A 22,496-nucleotide genomic window follows, 5' to 3' on the forward strand; every position below is an offset into this window, starting at 1 on the left:
AATATTAGTAATGCCAGGGTTGAAAGGTCAGTATTAAAAGAGAATGAAAAGGGGATATTTCAGGGACAGCAAGAAAGAGGTTTCAGGATGTCAGAGTCTGTGCTTTTCTTGGAAGCAAGTCTTGATAAGAAAGGAGCTCCAAGAGAAAGCTGATGTTGACTGTGACTGAGAAAGTGCACCTATGTGTTTCTTCCTATCCCAGACAGAGAATTTTAGGCCACCAGGGATTCCAGCTTCTAACTTATTCTTGGGTCTCTACAGACCAAGCTCTGAATTTTTCCTGAGATTTTGTCCAGTAATTCCCTATTTTCATTAAGCTTCAAAAGCATTCAACTTCACTGCAGGGGGTGGGGGGAGAAAGCTTTAAGAGAAAAGTATTTAACATTAGAATTCTAATCTGCAAAACATTGGTCGAAGAGAATTCTTAGAATACTTGGTGTCAATTTGAAAAGAAGCTCTATTTAATATGGAAGAGTTCCTACACAGGTAAGACTCTTATTCTATTTTCATTTGAATAGATGAGAATATTTCGGAATCCTTCGAAGGCTTTAGAAATTTCACTAATTTAGCAAGACCAAATTTAGGAAAATATTATTTGGTTTCCCAGTGATGTATATCGCTTGTCAGAGTCTTTCTGTTTCTCTCAATAGAGTTGGAGGCCTATCATTATAATCTTTGTACTAAGGCTTTAGGATAGAGATGGGGTTTCATGAAGTAAACAGTACAGGGAAATAAGGACCTTACATAATTTCATGTATCAGTTTTCACAAAAAGCTTTCCTGGGATAAATTCGCTCTTCTATGTTCGAACTGCATAAAGAACAGTGCATTATAGACATATGCTTTTTGTGTAGCTGAAATTCACTTTTATTTTCATTTATTTATTTTTGGTCCTGCCACACGGGATCTAGTTCCCTGAAAATGAAAGTGTGAGTCACTCAGTTGAGTCCTACTGTTGGTAGACCCCATGGACTGTAGTCCCCCAGGCCCCTCTGACCATGGGATCCCCCAGGCAAGAACAGTGGGGTGGGTTGCATGTGTTTCTCCAGGGGATCTTCCCAACCCACACCTCCTGGGTCTCCTGCATTGCAGGTGGACGCTTTACTGCTGAGCTACTAGTGCTCATCACAACTAATCCTTTCCAGGTCTCCAAGGAGGTGACACTGTGTAAGGGGAAATGGGCTTGCAGAAAAGCAGGGGTCTACAATTGGCCCCACCTGCTCCACAACCCTGGAACAGCCGAGTTTCAATTCTCTACTTTTCCAAACATCAGTTAGTCCATCAGACTTCCCTTGTTTTCTTTCCAGATGGTGAGATTCCAGTTAGCCTGGAATTAATGATTAACAGTTGCTATTAGAAAATGTGGTTAGGTGCAGCTTTAGCCAGCAGGCATCCTCATTTTGAGTATGCCCAATGGTTAAGAAGTGAAGAAGTGAAAGTGAAGTTGCTCAGTCGTGTTCGACTGTTTGCGACCACGTGGACTGTAGTCCACCAGGCTCTTCTGTCTGTGGGATTTTCCAGGCAAGAATACTGGAGTGGGTTAAGGCACACAGGCAAATTTAAGTTCTCTAAGCTTCTCTCTGGTCACTTGTTTGAATACACAGAAAAACGAGAGAGAAAAAAAAATCAGTGTATTGAAAAAGCAAGCACCTCTACCAGAGTACATGTTTGATATGCAAAGATTGTAAGTACTTTGACAGGCATTCTGCACAAGGAAATGATGTTACATCACACTGGGAATCAGTAAAAGTAAATATTAAAGTTAAGTGAACAGTACCTGCAAAAACTCATTGAGAAGAGGATGGCCATTTTGGAAGACAAAAAACATTCTCATTAAGAATTGCAACAAACAAGGTGTTTCAGGTATGATTTCAGAAATTATTATTTAAGATGTCCCTCAAACAATTATTCCTTGAAGTGCTTTTTTCTGTGGAGTTAAAAAATTTTTACAATAGAGAATAAAATGTGTCTTATTTAATATTTTGGAAGTTTTTAGTTAATATCCATAAGCAATGTGGGAGGAGATTGCAGAATGGAAGAAGAGTAATAGTTTGTACTCAGTAGCAAGTATTTTAGGAATTGAAAAGATATTCAAGAGTAACATGAACACATCAGAAGACGATCTGTCTCATAGATTTCCCTTGAGTCAGGAAAACTGTCTCAAGTTTTCCATAGAGATGTCAATTCAGGGCTTTGTGGAGATAAGTATGTGTGTAGAAGACCAAGACAACCTAGGAATATATTTGCAACCTCATTTTAAAAATAGAACATTTTAGAAGCAGAAGATGAATTATAGCTTCTTTGATAGATTTAGAAAAGAAACTTCAACAATGGAAACAAAGGAAATGAATTGGAAGAGAAGATAAATATGGAAAAATGGAGATGGAGAGAGGGTCAGATGATCATGAGAAATGTCTGATCAATAGTGAGCTGGAGGCAAAAGAGAGGGAGGGAGGGAAGGAAAGGGGACGACCCTTCTAAGTCCTTGGTTCCTCCCAATCGTGAAGGTTTTGACCACTGCACAAACAAGCATGTTGAACATTCTAGGATTGGGGGAAAGATAAAATTCAGCATTATGATAAGGAGCTCTGTGACTCCTATTGAATTATTTACTCCTCTCCCTCCAAATTTATTGTAAACTCTGACATCAGTAAATTAATTATAAATTCATGTCTCATGTTGTAAACATATGCACATTTTTCATTTTTTGTAGGATGACTTTATTATATCAAATGGTACATTTCACTTTATTTGCCTCCATTGCTGGTGGTAAGTAGAGTTTTATCTTTAGTGTGGACTGGAAATAGCTTGGTTCCCTGACTTATGGATTAGAAAACAGGAGGGCATAAACCCAAAAGGGAAAATCACACATTGTCTTATTAATATTTTATTTAAGAAGGTCTAGTGGTGGGTCTAAACCTGCATGGTAATTACAATCAAACTAGCAATGAATGATAATGATATTTTGAGATATCTGAAACTGTAGTGTTTTCAAATCTGCTATTTTTATTATACCAAAGGCACAGGTCCTGTGGACACTAATGCATCTTGCTCTTACATTAGTCATGGAAAGATATGCCATATTTTAGTTAGAAGTTAGTGAAAATGAAGTTGAAATTTCTCCTCATTTAAGTCCATGGACTACATAATCCTCTAGGCCTCTAGTGATAATTTCTACTTTTTTTTTTTACCTGTATACTTTTCCACATACTTACTGGCATGTTGATTATTACTGAGGTAAAATTACTAATTTTTAGTTTTACTTATTTTTTTGTTGCTATAAGTTTGACTTATATTTTGTTCTGCCCAAATATTTTAATTTTTGTTATATATATATTTATATATTTAAGAAGACCAAGGGTTCTTAGTATTTGTCAAGGAAAATATACCAAGATTAAAAACTCCAATACATTTATTCAGTGATTAAAATAGTAATGACCTAAAAATCCACAATCTGGAATATTAGATGTCTCTTTCTAGAAATAGAAGAAAATGTCAATTTTATGTAATTTAGCTTTGTTTGTATTTTTAACTTATTTATGGTTTCAGTGGAAGGGGCTTCAATAATTTTTCTGAGTCTAAAGTTTTTGTTATTAAAATGACCTATTTGTTTGGCTTTGTTTTATTAAAATATAATTGATGCACCACACTGTATATGTTTAAGGTCTACACCACAATGATTTTACTTACATACATCATGAAATGATGGCCACAATTTGGCCATCATCTCATATAGATACATTAAAGAAACAGAAAGAAATATGTCCCCTATGATGCTATCTCGTAGGATTTACTCTCCTAACTTTCACATATAACATACAGCAGTGTTAATTACATTTAGCATGTTGTACATTACATTTCTGGTACTTGTTTATCTTATAACTTGAAGTTTGTACCTTTTGACTTTTTTTTTTGGCCATGCCATGCGGCATGCAGGGTCTTAGCTCCCCAGCCAGGAATCGAACCCATACCCTCTCCATTTGGAGCACAAAGTCTTAACCACTGGACTGCCAGGAAATCCCCCTTTTGACTATCCATATCCAATACCCTTTTCCTCCAGTGACTGTCTCTGGTATACAGAAATCTGATCTCTTTTAAAAAAAATGTTTATTTTTAAAATATAATTGATGTACAATGCTATGTTAATTCCTAAAAACAAAGCAAGTGAACAAACATAATAAAACAGAAATAGAGGCATAGAAACACAGAACCAACAGGTGATTTCCAGAGAGGAGGTGGTAAGGTGAAGAGAGAAATAGGTGAGGCTGATTAAGAGGTCCAGACTTCCAGCTGCAAAATAAGTGATTCATAGTAATAGACTGTACAGTGTGGGGAATATAGTCAATAATTTTGTACTGTCTTTGTATGGTGACCGATGGTAACTAGATTCGTCATGATGATAAACTGAAATGTACAGAAATATCCAATCACTATGTTGTGCAACAGGAACTAACAGAGTGTGGTAGGTCAATTGAACTGGTCCATTTAAAAGAGTAAAGTGATATGATACCTTATCCCCTCAAGGGCCATCAAACGCTACCCAAAGCAGTAGGTACCCAAAGTTAGGTGGCAACCCAAAACCTACACGGAGCCTTTGTTTCATACAAGCATGGTGTTTAGTCAGAGAAGCGATGGGGAAAGGAAAAGCAGAGACCCTTCTAGACCTGGATGGGGTCCTAGAAGGCGTTTTTGCCAGAAAAGATCTGAGAAACAAATTAATTACTCGCAAAGCACCCACACCTCCAGACAATCACTCAGAAGTGCTGTTCTATTGAGACACACATGCCATTTTGCAATTTTTTTTTTCTATCTGTGGCTGCTTATCCAATAAACTAAAAGTGTTGATGGCCCTGGTTTCTAAGTTCTGGCATATTTCCCGTTAAATAGACCTATTTCACTTGCCTTTGTGAAATTATTACCTGATCGGACATGTGCCCCGTAAAATCCAAAATCACGTGTCATATATTACAACCTAGAGTGTGTGACCACGCTGTTCCAAGACGTCTGCTTTAAAGGAGGAGACATCACTGTGGCTTTCACACCAAACGCCAAGCACTGCCAAATCATCTGTACCCACCATCCGAGGTGTTTGCTCTTCACTTTTATGTCTGAATCATCATCTGAAGATCCTACCAAGTGGTAAATGTTTGCTTTTCTACATAGAGGAAATAGATTGTATATGGCCGACGATTACCAACAAGGAACTGTCATCTACCATTTTATAAAACTTAATGTTAACATTGGAAAATGTATCTTCCTTCAACTGAAATATTAAATATTTACAGAAGAAAGAGCAGCATTTAGGCAGGTCAGGAGGGACAGACGTGCCCCTCAGTGTGGACTTTCCAACTCTCTGGTGGTCTCAATATTAACGATACTCTCTGATTTTTTTCTACTTTAAAGCCAGTTCATCATTTTGTTCTTTGCCTTTCAATTGATTATTGATACTTTATATTATTCAAATTAGTACATTTCCCTCAATGATGTTATCAGAAAAAAAATTCATTGTTTATAAAGCTAATTTGAAAGAATAGTACAACGATTTCATATCATCCCAAGACTCGTCATTTTTGTCTTTTCTATTATGTATGTGTAGATGTCTAACCATTTGAAATAATTTGAAGCCATCATAATATTTCACCCTTAAATATTTCAGCATATATTATCGTACACAAAAGACATTAAAAATTAACAAGAATCCCTTTATATCATCTCAGTTGTCCTTCCAATGTAGTTTACAGCAATTAACCAGAATCTTATCAAGATTCACAAATTACATTTGGTGGTTTTGTCTCTATAGTCACATTCTTAAAAATCTTGGGACATTCCACCTACCATTTTTGTTTTCACATTGAGTTTAACATTTAATAATAAAGCTTTACAGCAGAATGACATTATCAACATCTTATGCACTATGGCTGCCTTCAGAGTATGTACATAGTTCCCTGAACTTATAAAACTTACTGTTCTAGAATTTACGACTGAGGTTGGCAAAGTTTTTCTTAATAGGCAGAAAGTAAATATCTTAGGCTTTGTAGATCCAATAGCAAAATCAAGGATATTATATAAATGCTTATATAATGATTCAAAATATAATCATTGAAAACTATAGAAACCATTCTTAGCTCATGAACTATATAATGAAACAGGCAGAGAGCTGCATTTAACCTAAGGGCCATAGTTCACCCACTCCTATTTCGTGTTTGGAAGGAAAATTTTATGTCCTTTTTTCAATGTCGAGATGTTAGAATGAAAACGAAATTCACAGTCTCTTAAGAAAATATTTGTTTTGGCATGAGATAGAGGAATGTTTCCTTCTCTTTGACTCTCTGTGGGCTGACTTTTAAGATCCATTATTTTAAAACATACATTTTCACCCAGTAATGTTATTTGTTTAAAAAACCAGGTACACTTGCATCCTGAAAGACAGTGTTACAGGAACACTGCCAACGGTGAATATGACAGGAGCAATTTCTGGATATTCTTCCAAGCAATGCTTGCACCAAATAAGTGGTAAGATGTCTTGCTAGAACTGATATTTATTAGTTACTGTGAGGTATACATGTAGTTACACCAGCTATGGTTTTATGGCTATAAAATAAAATCCTGTGATATGGAAACAAACCCTCTCAGTGAAGTACTCTTCACACAGAGTAAAAATTAGCACACGTGTGTGTCTTCCCACCCCCTCCATTATGTTGTGCTTGTGCTTAATCGCTCAGTTGTGTCTGACATTTTGTGGCCCCATGGACATAGCCCACCACGCTCCTCTGTCAGTGGAATTTTCCAGGCAAGAATATTGGAGCAGGGTGCCATTTCCTACTCCGCAGGATTTTTCCGACCCAGGGATAGAAGCCCTGTCTCTTGTGTGTCCTGCATTGGCAGGTGGATTCTTTATCACTAACGCCACCTGGGAAGCCCCATCCTATTACAGGTCATTAATATTTATCTCATCGGACACATCCAACTACATCAATTCATCATTCATTTTTTTCCCTCTCATTTCCAGCTTAAAGTTTTATATGAAAGTCCTTATTAAATACATTAATTCAAATCAAGGAAAGCAGCTATAAAGGTTGAGATGACACTCGCCATAATAGTGAAAGATACTAGTATAGGTTAATTAGTGAATCAGTCCATTAGTGGAGTGAAGGAGACAAGAGAGGCCAGTTCATAAAACTAAAGCAGAAATGTACAAGTCTCATGTTGCTGCCGGAGAAGGCAATGGCACCCCACTCCTGTATTCTTGTCTGGAGAATCCCAGGGACAGTGGAGCCTGGTGGGCTGCCGTCTATGGGGTCGCACAGAGTCGGACACGACTGGAGCGACTTAGCAGCAGCACCATGTTGCTGCAGTGTAAGAAGGCAATGGCATCCTCTTACTGTTTCCATGGAAGAGTAGGAACTGAGCAGATTAAAATAGAACTAGAGGATTTCTGAGAAAAAGTCAGCAAAAGAGCAAGTCTGGAGGAACAGTAGCTGAGATTGAATGACCAGACTTGACCCCAGAGACTGGAACATAACCATATATTCTGATTTTATTTCCAGCTTGCAACAAAGATGTGTATGTGGACCTAAACATGAAGGGGATGAACTATAACAGCTCTATTACCCAGACTGCTCAGGAATGCCAAGAGAGGTGTACAGACGACATGCACTGTCATTTTTTTACATTCGCCACAAGTCACTTTCCAAGCATAAAGGATCGGTGAGTGTGCTGTGGGCTGATGGAAAACAAAACGAATTCTTTTTTTTTTTTCCTATCAACTTGATGTCAAATTTTATTTTTAACCCATGCAAGACAATTCTAAAAATACTAATACTATAGATTTTTTTGGTGAAAAATGTATTTAAAGTCCAGCTTGGATGCACTTCCTTTTATAATACAGAATCTGTCTTTCAATGACACTTACCAAAAATGTTAAATCCACCTCTTAACTAATTTATTGTTGTTGCTGTTTAGTCTCTTAAGTTATGTCCAACTCTTTTGTGACCCTATGGACTGTAGCCTGCCAGGCTCCTCTGTCCATGGGATTTCCCAGGCAAGAATACTGGAGTGGGTTGCCATTTCCTTCTCCAGGGGATGGATCTTCCTGACCCAGGGACTGAACCTCTGTCTGCTGCTAATTTATAGAGTGCTACATTTCTTAATTGGCAATTTTAAAACAGTTGCAATGGTCAGTCAGTTCCCTTCTCAGCCTAAGGGATGCTACAGTCTGAACTTGTAGAATCAAAAAGAAAAACCTACTCAGATATCCTCCCAAATAACAGTTCCCCATCTGAGACAAAGTAACTGAAACCTGTGTGAAATACTTTAAAACTTGTCCCGCTACTAGATTTTGAAATATTCCAGGGATAAATATATTATGTAAAAATATAAAAGGATCTGATTTGCTATTTATTAACTTTTCTCTTAAGAAATATTTTTAGGGAAAATATCATTAACTTTTTAATTTAGAAATATTTGAGATATTTTGGATTTGTATAGGGGGCTACAATTATCTGGAGCGTCCCTGGTAATTCAGGGGTAAAGAATCTGCCTGCAATGCAGGAGCCATAGGAGGTGTGAGTTCAGTCCCTGGGTTGGGAAGATCCCCTGGAGAAGGAAGGGGCAAACCTTTCCAGTATTCTTTCCTGGGAGATTCCATGGACAGAGGAGCCTGGCAGGCTATAGTCCATGGGTTTGCAGAGAGTCAGACATGACCAAAGTGACTTTGCACATACACGTACTACACTTATCTGAAATCCAACAATGAAAGAAGAACTCAAAATGACTAGTATTTGGATTTTCATATTCTGGTCTACATATTCACAAAAAGGAGATGAGCGGAAATAAAATGTCGAAGATTTTCTTGAAGAAAAGCAATGAATGATAACACAAGATGTGTTGAGGTCCTTTAATGGACCGGAACCTAGTGGTCCGGAGTCGACAATAAGAAAGTAAGAGAGAAAGAGGCTGATATTCTTTGGTTTACACAGAAAGCCAATAAGGCCTCTGGCACAGGGCTTGCTCTGTTCACGGAGGCCTCAGATGCCCTCTTGATGGGGTGAAGGCGTAGAGCGCCTTCTCGAGAGGGTCTTAGAAGCCCGGGCAGGAAAGTGAACTCAGAGAGCCTCTGTGCTCCAAAGAAATGGCCTGTGAGAGAAAGAGAAAGACAGACACAGGGACCAGAGCTCTGATGGAGCAAAGCTGTTTTAATCAACATGGTGTGGGCATATATACTGTTTTACAAGGTAGTTATTCTCAGCAAAGATAAAGATTAAAATTTCAGACTTACAAAACATAGGCGATCCATATTAAACAGAGAGAGAGTTGTAAACAATCACTTTGAACCATATGGTTCACAAGAAAGAAGAGGGTACTTATCACTGTATAGAAAAACTATTGAAGGAAATGCCTGGATTCTTCAGCCCCCAGGAGAGGCTTGCCTCTCCTCTTAATTCCTGAATGGAATTAATAAGGAACAGAGAATTCCTGACAGATAGAAAACAACACACAGGAAGCCTCCTATTAAATGCTTCCTGACAAAGATGAAGTTCTCAAATCAATAATTAAGGTTTTGTGGTTTACCTTTAGCTCAGCTCAAAGCCACCTTTCTACATATTTTATGTGTAAGATTCAATGCAAAGTGAACAGCAAGCCAGGACATCAGGAATTGCTAGGTATTATTTGAAAAGTTAAAATGGTAAAATTGAGACAAGCTTGAGAAGTCTTTAATTCCTACATCTCCACTCTTCATGTCACTACCAATCTAAAGCTGTCATTTTACTGATGAAAAAATAAAACTGACAAAATTCACAGAACCACCAACTCCCAGCAGACATGGGACTCAAGAGCAGCTGTCTAGTCTCTGAGATCAAAGTTTTCAGAGCAATTCTTTAGCTTCCATGCCCAGGCCATCTCTAAATGTGATTTTTTTTATTATCTTATAGTTTTCCTTACTTGCGTTTGGAGGGATAAAATAATTTTCCATTTTGGTCTTTATTCAGTAACACTTGTCTGTTGAAGAACACCCAAATAGGGACACCAACCGGCATAACGAAGCTCCACGAAGTGGTATCTGGATTTTCTTTGAAGTCCTGTGGCCTTTCTAACCTGGGTAACTCTTATCTTCTTAATGAGGTAGTTTAGCCATTCAATGTTAATGATATGTACAATGGGCCTCACTTAGGACACCAGTTTGTGCTCACTGATGAAATGGACCCATTGACCTTTTATTTTCCTCATGAGAAAAAATTCATAATGTTCTACAGGACTAAAATTTATATTGGAATTTAAAGCTGAAAGCAATCACTTCAGCTATCCTAATTTTAAAAGTATAAAAGATCTTGGGATAAACAAATCTTTTAAAATTACTAGTAAGACCTTGTTTCTTTAGAGCTGTTTTAGGTTCGCAGCAAAATTGAGAGGAAAGGATAAAGATTTCCCTTTACCTCCTGCCCAGACACATATCAGCCTCCTCTATTACCAGCATCCCTCACCAGATGGTACATTTGTTACAACTGATGAGCCAACATCATAATCACATCATAATCACCCGAAGTTCAAAGCTTACATTACAAGTCACTCTTGGAGTCATACATTGTATGGGTCTGAACAAATACATAGTGGCATGTTTCCATCATCAGAGTACCATTCAGAATATTTTCACTGCCTTAAAACTTCCCTGTGTTCTGCCTGTTCATCCCTCCCTCATCTCCCAACAAATGTTTATATGGAATTTATGAACACCGTGAGTGGGGTTTTCCTTTGACTGATGCTACCAATGGACTGACCTTCTGAATATGATTTCTTCTGCCGTGCAGCTTGCATTAGGGACATTTTCCCTAGAACGGCGTTTGTGGACATCACCATCGACACTGTCATGGCCCCAGATCCCTTTGTCTGTCGCAGCATTTGCACTCACCATCCCAGCTGTCTGTTTTTTACCTTCTTGTCTGAAGAATGGCCAACAGCATCTGAAAGGTAAGGAGTTAAGATTAAAGGTCATGGGTTATCTTTTAAAACAGTTGATCAAAACCCACCCTTGAAAATTCTGAGCAACTACAAATTTTATCTAAATGTCTCTCTAGAAAAGATAAAAACTGCAAGGAAGGATCCTAGCTCCTCTCTTTCCATTTCCCACTCACTGACCACAGGACTTTTGCTTTTCTTTAGGTGAGGGAGGTCTTTGCCTTCAGCAAAAGGACAGCAACAGAGGATGAGATGATTAGATACCATCAGCGACTCAATGGGCATGAATTTGAACAAATTCCGGGAGATGGTGAAGGACAGGGAAGCCTGGTGTGCTGCAGTCCATGGGGTCCCAAAGAGTCGGACACGACTTAGTGACTGAACCACAGTGGCAACAACGAGAGGGTTGCTAGTTCTGAATAGAAGGAAGAAAATAATGATAGTCACTGAGAGGTATCTTAGCCCAATGCCTGGTTTAAGATCATTGATCCAGGAGTACAAAGAGCTGGAAATCGCAGTGACCTGTCAAATTCAAAGTGGAGAGCGGGGCAAACAGTGGCCTTCATCAAAAGAATTGGGCATAATGGTGGAGGACGCTTTGAGAATTTAGGCCATTTCCCTACTGATGCATATTAACACAGGAAACTGTAATAAAAGCACGGGAAATTGCTATGATTATCAAAAGGATGTTTGTTGCCCCCATTAACAAAATTCACTAAAAAAAGGGAGAAATCATCTTAAGACTGTTTGCATAAAAATCTAGGTTGTAGGTATTATCTGAATCTGAATTCTTAAGAGTCCTTGGCATTTGCTTGACATGGCTGTTCATTCCTGGGGGGAGTGTCCCCCAGAGAAATTCAGCCAAAATAAGCCCTTGAGCTCCTGTCCATCAAGCAAGGCTGGTTTTTTTTTTTTTTTTTTAATCGGGGGAGGATATAACTATAGAAGTAGCAATAGTGGGTTTGTCACATGAGAATATCTTTGTTACTTTCATTTTCTCAATATGGTTCTAAACATGGGGATGCGACAAGTGTGCTCAATAGATTAAAAATCTTGTACTACTTGGGCCAGAATGGAAGTAAAACAGAAGTGATTAGATTGGGATATATTGTTAACGTAGAGCCAGTAAGATTTGTTGATGGATTGAATACCAGCATGAAGGAAAAAGTCAGTGAAGGCTGCAAAATTTTTTGGCTCAAGAAAGTTGGGAGGATGGAAACACCAATGAAGAGATGAGGGACGATTTCCTATAGAGTTGATTTCAAGAGGGAAGAGGTGTCTGGTAGTCAATGAGAAAGAAATATCGAATTGGCAGTTAAAAAGAGATATTTAAGTCAGTGATTAGGCATCCCCAGCTGGTAATTAATGCTGCTGAAACTGATGAGATCATCAAAATATTGAACAGAGAGAAGGAGGGCACAGATTGAGCCTTAAGGCATTAAAATTTTCAGAACTTAGAAAGATGCCTTTGTAAGGTGTTATTTCATCTTAATCATGGTTCTCTTTCTTTCATATTCCATTTATAAAACTTCCAATCAATACCTATAAGAGGAGGTATTTGATCATCATTACAGGATGAGAGAAGAACATGGGTGCTACAAGCTAAGACTTGGCCTCTTAAATTCGAATTAATGAATATTAAATAAAACTAAATCTTCATTTCCTCAGCTGTACTAGCCACATTTCAAGGACTCATCTTATGGCTGGCTAGTGGCTGTTGCAGTGACTAGCGTAGATGTGGAGGGTTTACGTCATTGCAAAGAACTCTGTTGGACATCACTGCCCTGGACTGTGATTTTGTACTAGTTAGGAAAGGCTCCTTCCTCCCAGAGAAATGCCACCTGGGTGTGGAGCCTGAATTTATCTCTGTCTAAGCCTACAGCAACTCTTCAGTAGCAGATTTCTAGGCAGCATGAAAATTCTTGGATAGTTGAGATAGTCTAGGAAAGTTGAGAGAAAGGAAATGAAAAAGGAAGGTGCTAGGAACAGTGATGTTGAACAGAGCAAGCTCAGAAAATTTAGAGGCAGTTTGGAAAATGTCTGCCACCTATGCAACCTAGAGTCTGACTCAGTGTACTTTCAAAACGGGAACTCCTTCCCTATTAAATACCAACAGGAACTGATTCCTATATGCGCTATGAAAATGTCTTCTTCTTTGATACGGTTTACATGGTGCCTCTTGCCGTCCCTTTTTCACTCTTAGAAATCTGTGTCTTCTTAAAACATCTTTAAGTGGATTGCCAAGTGCACGCTTTAGAAAGAACAAAGCCTTTTCTGGTTTTAATCTACAAAACTGCCGGCACAGTGTCCCAGGTAATCAGTGCAAGCTCTTCCTTCTGATCAAGGTCAGCAAATGGGCGGGAGGGTTTTGCATTTCGCATCTCAATATGTGCTTCTGCTGTGCAGTGTTCTGCCATTCTTCATTCTATCGCAACACTGAGTTCTTGGGAGAAGAACTGGACATCGTAGAGGCGGATGGGCATGAAGCCTGCCAGAAAACATGTACCAATAGCATCCGCTGCCAATTCTTTACCTATTCTCCATCTCAAGAATCGTGCAACGGAGGGAAGTAAGACATGTCAAGTCCCATAGACACTCCTGGCCCAGCTTGTTGAGAGATGCGTTATGTTTATACCATTTTGCTTCCAACCTGCAGGGGTAAATGCTACTTAAAACTTTCTGCAAATGGATCTCCAACTAAAATACTTCATGGGACAGGAAGCATCTCTGGATACACATTAAGGTTATGTAAAATGGATAATGGTGAGTTTAACATCACTTGAAAAAAGAAATAACCTGAAGGAGTTATTTTATACTGAGTATGTCATGACTAAGAGAATCAATAATAGCCACAGAGGGGAGAAAATTAGTACAACAATGAATGTAGTTACAATTTTCTGTTATTTTCACTGCTGTCAATCAGACTGACCTGTTTTAAAGGTAAATATTGGGCTTTAACTAAACTCTGCATTGCCTGGCATTAATTAAATATCTGTTATAATCCCTGGGTCAAGAAGATCCCCTGGAGAAGGGAATGGCAACCCACCCCAGTAATCTCGCCTGGAGAATCCCATGGACAGAGGAGCCTGGTAGGCTATATAGTCCATGGGTTTGCTAAGAGTCAGACGCCACTGAGTGACTAACATTTTTTGCTTAAACATTTTATAATTTGATACATTTATATAACCAGTATTTCCTGGTGAGGCTCAGGTTTAGTCAACATTTTTATGTCTGTTTGTTGATATCAAGGTCAGTGATCTTTCTTATTATCCTTTATAATAGAAATATCAACCAGCATCTTAATTAGTCATCTTCTTTCTATTGGTTGTTACTTGATCTTTAATTGAAATATAAATAATCATGTTTGGAAAATTATGTTATATATACAAGAAATATTCAGTAACTCCTTCTCCAGGGCCTTCAGATTTCCAGCAAGTGTTCAGAGTATTTATGAATATTAGCAAAAGTTACAGTGAAACCTTATTAACTTGTAACAATGAGTATAAGAGAGTGGAAATAAAAAGATTATCTATATTAAGCAAGGCCTATAATAATATAAAAATGATAATACCAGATCAGCAGTACTTCCATTCCAGGGGCCAATTTCTGAGCATAGGAACAAAACAACACTAAGGGATAGAATAGGAATATTCTCCCTATACGCATTCCTCCCTAAATTATCATAATAACCTATGACGACTTTAGTGTTCATTGATTTACATACACTGCATGTTTCTAGACTTTTATTGCTTACTGCCCAATATTACAATGCAATATAAATTAAGTTGCCGCTGAGATTTAATGAGTGAAATGGAAGTGATAATTATGCTTTGTAGTAGATTTCAAAGTATGAAAATCTTCTGTGTCATAAATACTGGCTCTACTGAGAGGTAAATAAATAAATCCTGAGGTTCTGAGAACTTGTTTTGTAGAACACACAATGTTACATTGTGTCCAATATTACCCTCCTAGCTGGGAAATTCTGCTTTCCTAGGGTTTAGAGGGGCTCTGATGGGACTCTGGATGGTTCTAGCTTCTTTACAAACAGTCAGTTGAGTTGTATCTCATACCTTCTCTGTTTTTCTTACAATAAATTTCCCTAAGACAAAAAAGAGCATTTACGATCTTTCTGTTGTCCTGGTGCTACCAAGGAGTAGAAAGGATGCAGCCGATTTTATTGTCAGTAATGGTGACATCGTTTTAAAAAGGGGAGCCAGCACCTACACCTTAAATTGCAGAATCCAGCTCTACCCTCTTTCCTTTCCAATGTTCCTTATGTTTCTAATGTTCTAATGTCCCTCCTTATGTTCCTTTCTAATGAATCTATGGACTCTGGTCTCTAAAAGTTGCAGACTATATCAGGTGTAGACTAACAGCTAAACAGAAACTGTAAGATAAAGGAAAATAAAATCTTATGTCTTTTTAATCCACCTTCTGATATAAGTGAAACGAGTTGATTAGGTTTTACTGCATTAGATTTAAAATGTGCTAATAGACAAGGGAACATCTGACTGAGATGTTTATATCTTTCACTGTCATTGGTTTATACTATAACTTAACTTTCTGAAGACACAGAGTAATTGCCATCCAAAGAAACATGTTAGATCAAAATGCAAGGCCAAGCATGGGTATTTTCAGCACTTTGTTTGAACTGAGAAACGAACACCAAGATCTATACCTCATCTTAACAAGGTCTTTATTTACATGTTCTTAATATATTTTAGTTACTGCTGACATATTAATTTTCCAAGTCAAGAAAGAAACTGAGGGGTGAGTTTGAATCAAAGTCCTCGGAAATATCAAGGGTCGAGCATAAAACCCCAATCTGTCAACAAGACCAAAGGGCAGAAGCTGTTCACAAACAGAAGAGAAGCTGGGTTGGGGTGTGGGTGGAGCTGGAGTGACCGAGCGGGCCAAAGGGCAGCTGGGGTGGGAGGGCAGTGGGAGGGAATGGACAAAGGCTGTAAACAGCGCTCACCTCTAACCGGAGCTCTCAAATGTCAGTGAGCTGATCAAAACTTAGGCGGTCAGGGTCCACTGTCAGAGTTTCTGATTCACGACGTCTAAGGTGGGGCCCAGGAACAATCATCTCTCACAAATTCCCAGGTCATGCCTGGGAGGTCGGTCTGGGGGCCACACTTGACAACCATTGCTTTAAAAGAACCGCTGGGGTTGTCATTTGAGGGAGGGCAAGCCTCGAAGTCCCAGATGAGACATTATTTTGTTGTTGTTCAGCCAGTCGGTCGTGTCCGACTGTTTGGGACCCCATGGACTACATACAGCATGCCAGGCTGCCCTGTCCTTCTCTATTATTTGGGGCACTATTTGGGAACATGCAATTACAAGGTGACCCACTCATTCAGGTTTTATGTTCATATCGTGCTTTGCCAACTTGAGTCTAAAGTATCTTCAAGTGAAGGTCACGGTACATTATTGAACCCAGGGAAGGGCGTTCTTCCCTGTGTGCCTGAAGGAACATAACTACTGATGGAAAATGAAGATTTAGGAAGCCACTCACTGCAATCCTTCTGTCGTAGTGTGTACAACCAAAGTCAAGACCAGAATCGTTGGAGGAACCCAGTCTGTTCACGGAGAATGGCCGTGGCAGATAACTCTGCACGTGACATCACCCACCCAGAGACACCTGTGCGGAGGCGCCATCATCGGAAACCAGTGGATACTAACAGCTGCTCACTGTTTCAACGAGTTCAGTACCACTGCTGGTTTTACTCGTTCACCATGCTCATGCCTACATTAATATTAAATCTACTCTAGTATTTTATTTCTAAGATGTCAATTTTCCTATTTGCTAAATTAATTTTATGTCTTTAGTGGGGAAAAAAGCCAAAAGGAAGAGCTGTTCTTATTCTATACCAGCATCAGAAGAGGTGCAGGAACATGGCTGTTTGACTCCATAATATTCTACTTTTCTGGTTAAATGTATATACATCCCCAGGGGACTTCTGCTTACCTCCTGTTGATTATATCACCTTCCGTGCACTGTCCTGGGCTTTGGGTTTAGGACTGAACTCAAAGAGAATTTCCCGCTTCCTGAATGTAATTTCCCACTTATTCTCCCTCTCCGCTCTGACTCGGTCTCCTCCTCCTACTTCTTCTCTGCTCTCTCTCCCTTTCTCTCTCCCCACCCCTCACTCTATTTCCAGGCACAGAAAGAAGGGTTTATTATACATCATCATATTGGATTCCCTACTTCAGTCATTTTCATTACCGGCCCGATATAAAAGCTCCATCAAGAGCATACAGACTGTGTGTATCCCAGGGAATTTTAGTTGACCGGATTTCCTCTTTGCACTGCATCTTCTAGGTTGTTTTTAGACTCAGATTTGTGGTTTTGTCGGTTTATCATTATGCAGCTTACTCATAACTCAAAGATTTGAGGTCATTAGTCTCTTTTAGCTTTAACATATGGGACAGTGGGGTACCAGAAAGTATGAGTGAATTTCTCAGGGTCACAGCCAGTCAACAGCGGCACTGAAAGTAAAACCCAGAACTCTGTGTGTGTGTGTGTGTGTGTGTTGAAGGGTGGAAAAAGTATTCATTGATGTTTGTGCGTTTAATATAAGGTAATTGATAGCCCAGGACCTTCCATGAAAGAGGACTATGTGACTGAAAAATCTTAGCAGAAAATCACTTCTTTCCACATAAAAGCCCCTCACTGGCTAGGAATAGTCAGTTAAATAGCCCTGTATCTCAAAAGGTTGGGAATTAGTTGCTAACGGAATTCTCTTTTCCTCTCTTGCTTACTCCTTAGGGTCGAGTCACCTAACGTGTTGCGTGTCTATAGCGGCATTTTGAATCAATCAGAAATAAAAGAGGATACATCTTTCTTTGGGGTTCAAGAAATAATAATTCACGATCAATATGAAAAGGCAGAAAGTGGATATGATATTGCCTTGTTAAAATTAGAAACAGCAATGAATTACACAGGTATGGAGAATTTTAAACAGAAAGTTGTCTACAGTGATGCTGGCGTTCATACTCCCAGGTTCATGGCCTGACCTTGGCAACCCCTCCACGTACTACTGTCATTAAAGAGGGAGAAGAGCTGCAAAGCTCCCCTTTCAGTCCATTAAGACTGAATGCTGGGATCTTCCCTGGTGGTCCAGCGGTTGAGATTTTGCCTTTCAATAGAGGGGGTGCAGGTTTGATCCCTGGTCGGGGCGTTAAGATCCCACATGCGGCATCCCACAGGCAAAACAAATCAGAGCATAAACAACAGAAGCAATATTGTGACAAACTCAATAAAGGCTTTCCAAATGGTCCATATTTTTAAAAATGCATAGGCATATAAAAGACTGGCATGCTGTCCTGATGATTGAATCTATTTTTTTTGTGGGGAGGGGTTCAAATGGCAAGTTTTCTTCAGATTCACAGAATGACATGACTTCATAATATATTGGAATGTTAGAGGTGATTCGTATCTCCTTTCTCAGCAAGAAAGGATGGCAAGTCAGAATGAGGAAGCAGCTTCTATAGGATCCCAGACCTTGTGAGAGTGACTTAATGGAGGAGGCTGTCTCTTGTTCCCTCATCCTTGATGTGTGATAGATAACTCTGAACATGAGGAATGAAAACGTATGACAAAGAGGAAAAAAAAACCCGAATATAATAAACGGAGAACACACCCTAATCATAGAAAGTGAAGGGAGAGAGTTTTCCTGGGAAATGTGATGTATTCTGTTTCTGATAACTAAACTGTGATTTGTAAAATTTAGATTCTCAATGGCCCATATGCCTACCTTCCAAAGGAGATAGAAATGTGATGTATACTGAATGCTGGGTGACCGGATGGGGATACAGAAAATTAAGAGGTAAGAAACTATATTTCTCTGTGTGCTACAGCTGAAGATACAGAACACAGTTTAATCACAACATTTTCTGCTATCTCAAGTCACACAGCTAAAATGAGAGTAAAATAATAACATTATTCAATTGCAGAAAGTGTATTCATAAGGATGGAAAGGCAAAAATCACCCAAATGAAGATGATACCTCGCCTATTTGATTGGAAATTTTAAATATGACAATCTCTTTAAAGACTCATTACTTTTAATGAAGTGTAATTCAAAACCTAACACTTTTCAGTAAATGTCTTAGCCTGTTATCCAATTATTTTCTCTGGGAAGTAAATCCAGTTAGAGCCATAATTAATTTTGAGCTTAATTAACATGAACAAAATGGTACAATAGTGAGAATAACACCTTCTCTACATGCTGTAATTACAAAGGTCTGTGAACTAAACCTGATTTTTGTTTTCTTCTAGATTTTTAAATAGGTGCGGTTTTGATTTTAAATATATGTACTTATGTTTAAATTTATATTATATGTATGTGGTTATTCCATTTATAAATCAAAATTTTGTTTTAGACAAAATACAGAATACTCTCCAGAAGGCCAAGTTACCTTTGATGACTAATGAAGAATGCCAGGAAGGTTACAGAAAGCACAGAATAACCAACAAGATGGTCTGTGCTGGCTACAGAGAAGGAGGGAAGGACGCCTGTAAGGTAACCCTATCTTCAGCCAACTGAATAAACTCACATTGGAATGTTTAATGCATTAAACTTTTTTTAATTTTTAAGTTAAATTTTTTGACTAATTTATTTATATCTGGCTGCACTGGGTCTTTGCTGCTGCGCAGGGGCTTTCTCTAGTTGCAGGGCCTGGGGACGACTCACAAGTTGCGGTGCTCAGGCTCAGTAATGTGGCACATGGGCTCCGTTGCCTCACAGTATGCGTGATCTTAGTTCCCAGACCAGGGATCGAACCCAGCCCCCACCCGCCACCGCATTGGCAGGTGGACTCTGAATCACTGGGCCACCAGGGAGTCCTCGGTTTGGTGCATTTTTTAAAAAACGGTCTTCTGCCAATGAGCAGGGAACACTGTGGGTTTGTTTTTTCCTTACCCTAAAATCTGATGTGGATAGACTGGTGTGGGGGACAGGTAATCTGCTTCTTTGAAGTTTATTAAAGGGCCAAGACAGAATTTCAGGTGAAATCACTCCCAGGGCAAGGTATTTAAGATGCGAAGTCTGAACTGATCTGCGTGCCCTTTTCTTTTCTCTGTTTGTCACAGGGGGATTCGGGGGGGCCCCTGTCCTGTAAACACAATGAGGTGTGGCACCTGGTAGGCATCACAAGCTGGGGTGAAGGCTGCGGCCAAAGGGAGCGGCCAGGTGTTTACACCAACGTGATCGAGTACGTGGACTGGATTCTGGAGAAAACGCAAGGCCCTTGAAAGGGTCCTCAGAGACCATTCGACTTCCTGAAGGGTAAATCGGATCATTCCCTGAAAAGGGTATGGATTTCACTGAAGAAGACACTGCACCTTCATTTTCCTCCACAGGCTACAATTCTGAGACTGTAACAGACTGGAGGGGTTGGGTATTAGTAAGAAAAAGCAAACTGTCATGCTCCCTAAGCTCCCAGGGTTCCATGATAATCAGAGTCTGACTTCAGTATCCAGGCCCTGTTTTGTTGGCTATACCTCTCCTAGACCAAGGATCTACAATCAAGATTAAGATATTTAAAGATGAAAGCATAGCCGGATAGGCCAGAAAAAGACCAAGTGGGGCACCAAAGAACTGGGTAGAACTGCTCGAAGAAACCACTGTAAAAAGGTGTGGTGAATGAAACGTGGGAAGCGGAGAAAACAGGAACCAGGACAGTCATCATCCAGTCGCAAGATTCTGTGCTCTGCGTACGGGGAACTCTTTCGGGAAAAAAAAGAACTGGATTTGATGGCAGGTTTCAGAATAATCAAGATTTCTTGTCATTAATTTTTAAATGGGTTTGGGTAGAGACAAACTATGAATAAGTGAGTGTGAATGTGGACTCCAGAATTTCTGTAACGGAAAGGATTAAAAGCAGCCATCCACCTGGAAGTGGGTCCTCTGTTTGTGCATGGATTTCATATGCATTTGGCATAGTTTTGGGTACAGGAGGGCTGGTGAAGATGAGGGGGGTAAGCTAAAGACTTTAGACAACCTGCCTCTGTGAGTGTGGGTTCACAAATCTACATTTGTAGATGATAAATGTATTGGAGAGAAATCAATGTAACATACACCAATCCTACAGGAGACAATGATTTGGGAACACATGGATGGCTACAGTAGTGTCTTCAGCATTTTCAAGGCAGCACCTTGTATTCTCAGTACTGGGATGTTCCCTGTCATGCAAATATTTACATGGTTATTGTTTGTGATATAGTCTAATAATCTAAAATTTGCACTATCTCCAACAGTTTTCAATCCATGCCAACAACCTGTGTCAAGATTCTGTCTAATATGCACAGTATTGATTGAGCAGATGGAACTGGGGGGAATACAGTGGTGAGCCAGTCAATACATCTCTACCTTCATGGAGCTTCCAATCTGGTTAGCAGGAGCCACAAAAAGAAAGTAATTACATGCGTATAAAATACAGAATTTTAAATGGAAATGAGGAGGCAGCATAGGGTTCTACGAGAAGGGAAGGAAAAAGAGAAGTTGGAGCAGGTTCAAAGATTGGGATAAAAAGGAATTTTCTGAGGAAGACACAGTAAAAACAAAAGCAAAAAAAAAAAAAAAGACCGGAATGGCATTAAGACCTTGGCTACTGTCCCACCTCGTTAAAGACTCAGGGAAACTCTGCTCCATTTTGACAAAGAGGCTTGTCCCAGCTGGTCCTATTGGACCCCCTCCTCCCTCCACCCCCTGGGTCCTCCTCACCCTCTCACCTTCTGCTCTTACGGGCTTTCCCCACGGCCTGCATCAGAATGGCCCAAGTCCTTGTGCAAGGGGCTTTCCCACATTCTGGTTAAGGTCTTCAAAGTTCACACGTAAAGACTTCACTACTGCCCTAGACTCCAGTAGCCGTGAAGGGTGGTGCCGTGCTTTGGGGGTGGTTTCCTCTCTCAGCCTGCCTCTCCCCGAGAAGGCCTGAAGCTGGTACCCTGGGGACGGGGGCGCTTCTGGGGGCCTCTCCCGACATCCATCCCATTTCCCTCCAGGCGTGTGTATGCAGTGATCATCCATCAGAGCAGGCAAGCTTCTCTTTCCTTCTGTCCTTCCCAAGGCCATCTACAAACTGAAACTAACTCTTCCAAGCAATTTTTCATCTAGGAATGTGCGTGTGTGTGTGCATGTGTGTGTGTGTGTGTGCGTGCACGCGCTCATGCCTGGGGTGGCGGGGCGGGAATGAAGGAAAAGGAATATTTCTGATAACCACACCACTTAACAGTCATTCAGCTTCACTGCTTGTCTGGATCTTGATGGTCTCTCATCTTCAGATGCAAATTTAGTTTCTTAGGGCTTGGGTAACACATTGCCACAAGCTGAATGCTTTAAAACAACAGAAACTCTCTCACCCTTCTACAAGCTGGAAACCTGAAATCAAGGTTCAGCAGGGTCATGCTTCCTCCAAGGCCCCCAGGGGTGGGTCTTTCCTGGTCTCTAAATTTTAAATTATGGCCATCTTAGATCTCTGGGGGACTTCCCTGATAGCTCAGTTGGTAAAAAATTCACCTGCAATGCAGGAGACCCCA

The 22,496-nt window shown here is 39.7% G+C and overlaps 1 protein-coding gene across 1 annotated transcript; it reads left to right on the forward strand.

The window, feature by feature from the left end:
• Positions 1 to 2,713: 2,713 nt before the first annotated feature.
• On the forward strand, positions 2,714 to 21,525 carry F11 (coagulation factor XI). The gene is made up of 14 exons (XM_040243099.1): positions 2,714 to 2,768; positions 4,976 to 5,138; positions 6,406 to 6,512; positions 7,547 to 7,706; positions 9,989 to 10,098; positions 10,805 to 10,964; positions 13,156 to 13,265; positions 13,359 to 13,521; positions 13,609 to 13,715; positions 16,490 to 16,658; positions 17,725 to 17,900; positions 18,689 to 18,784; positions 19,340 to 19,479; positions 20,049 to 21,525. Exons 1-14 carry the CDS (start codon positions 2,714 to 2,716, stop codon positions 20,208 to 20,210), a joined length of 1,878 nt encoding a protein of 625 aa, XP_040099033.1. The 3' UTR covers positions 20,211 to 21,525.
• Positions 21,526 to 22,496: the final 971 nt, after the last annotated feature.

The sequence above is a fragment of the Oryx dammah genome, unplaced genomic scaffold, assembly GCF_014754425.2.
Source record: "Oryx dammah isolate SB20612 unplaced genomic scaffold, SCBI_Odam_1.1 HiC_scaffold_7, whole genome shotgun sequence".
Taxonomy (NCBI): Eukaryota; Metazoa; Chordata; class Mammalia; order Artiodactyla; family Bovidae; genus Oryx; species Oryx dammah.

Excerpts from the sequence above, each read along its gene's own strand:
- F11 (XM_040243099.1), top strand. The coding sequence starts at position 2,714 with ATGACTTTATTATATCAAATGGTACATTTCACTTTATTTGCCTCCATT. Across the intron at positions 13,522-13,608 it reads GAATCGTGCAACGGAGGGAA|GGGTAAATGCTACTTAAAAC; the intron begins GTAAGACATGTC and ends TCCAACCTGCAG. Across the intron at positions 13,716-16,489 it reads GTTATGTAAAATGGATAATG|TGTGTACAACCAAAGTCAAG; the intron begins GTGAGTTTAACA and ends CTTCTGTCGTAG.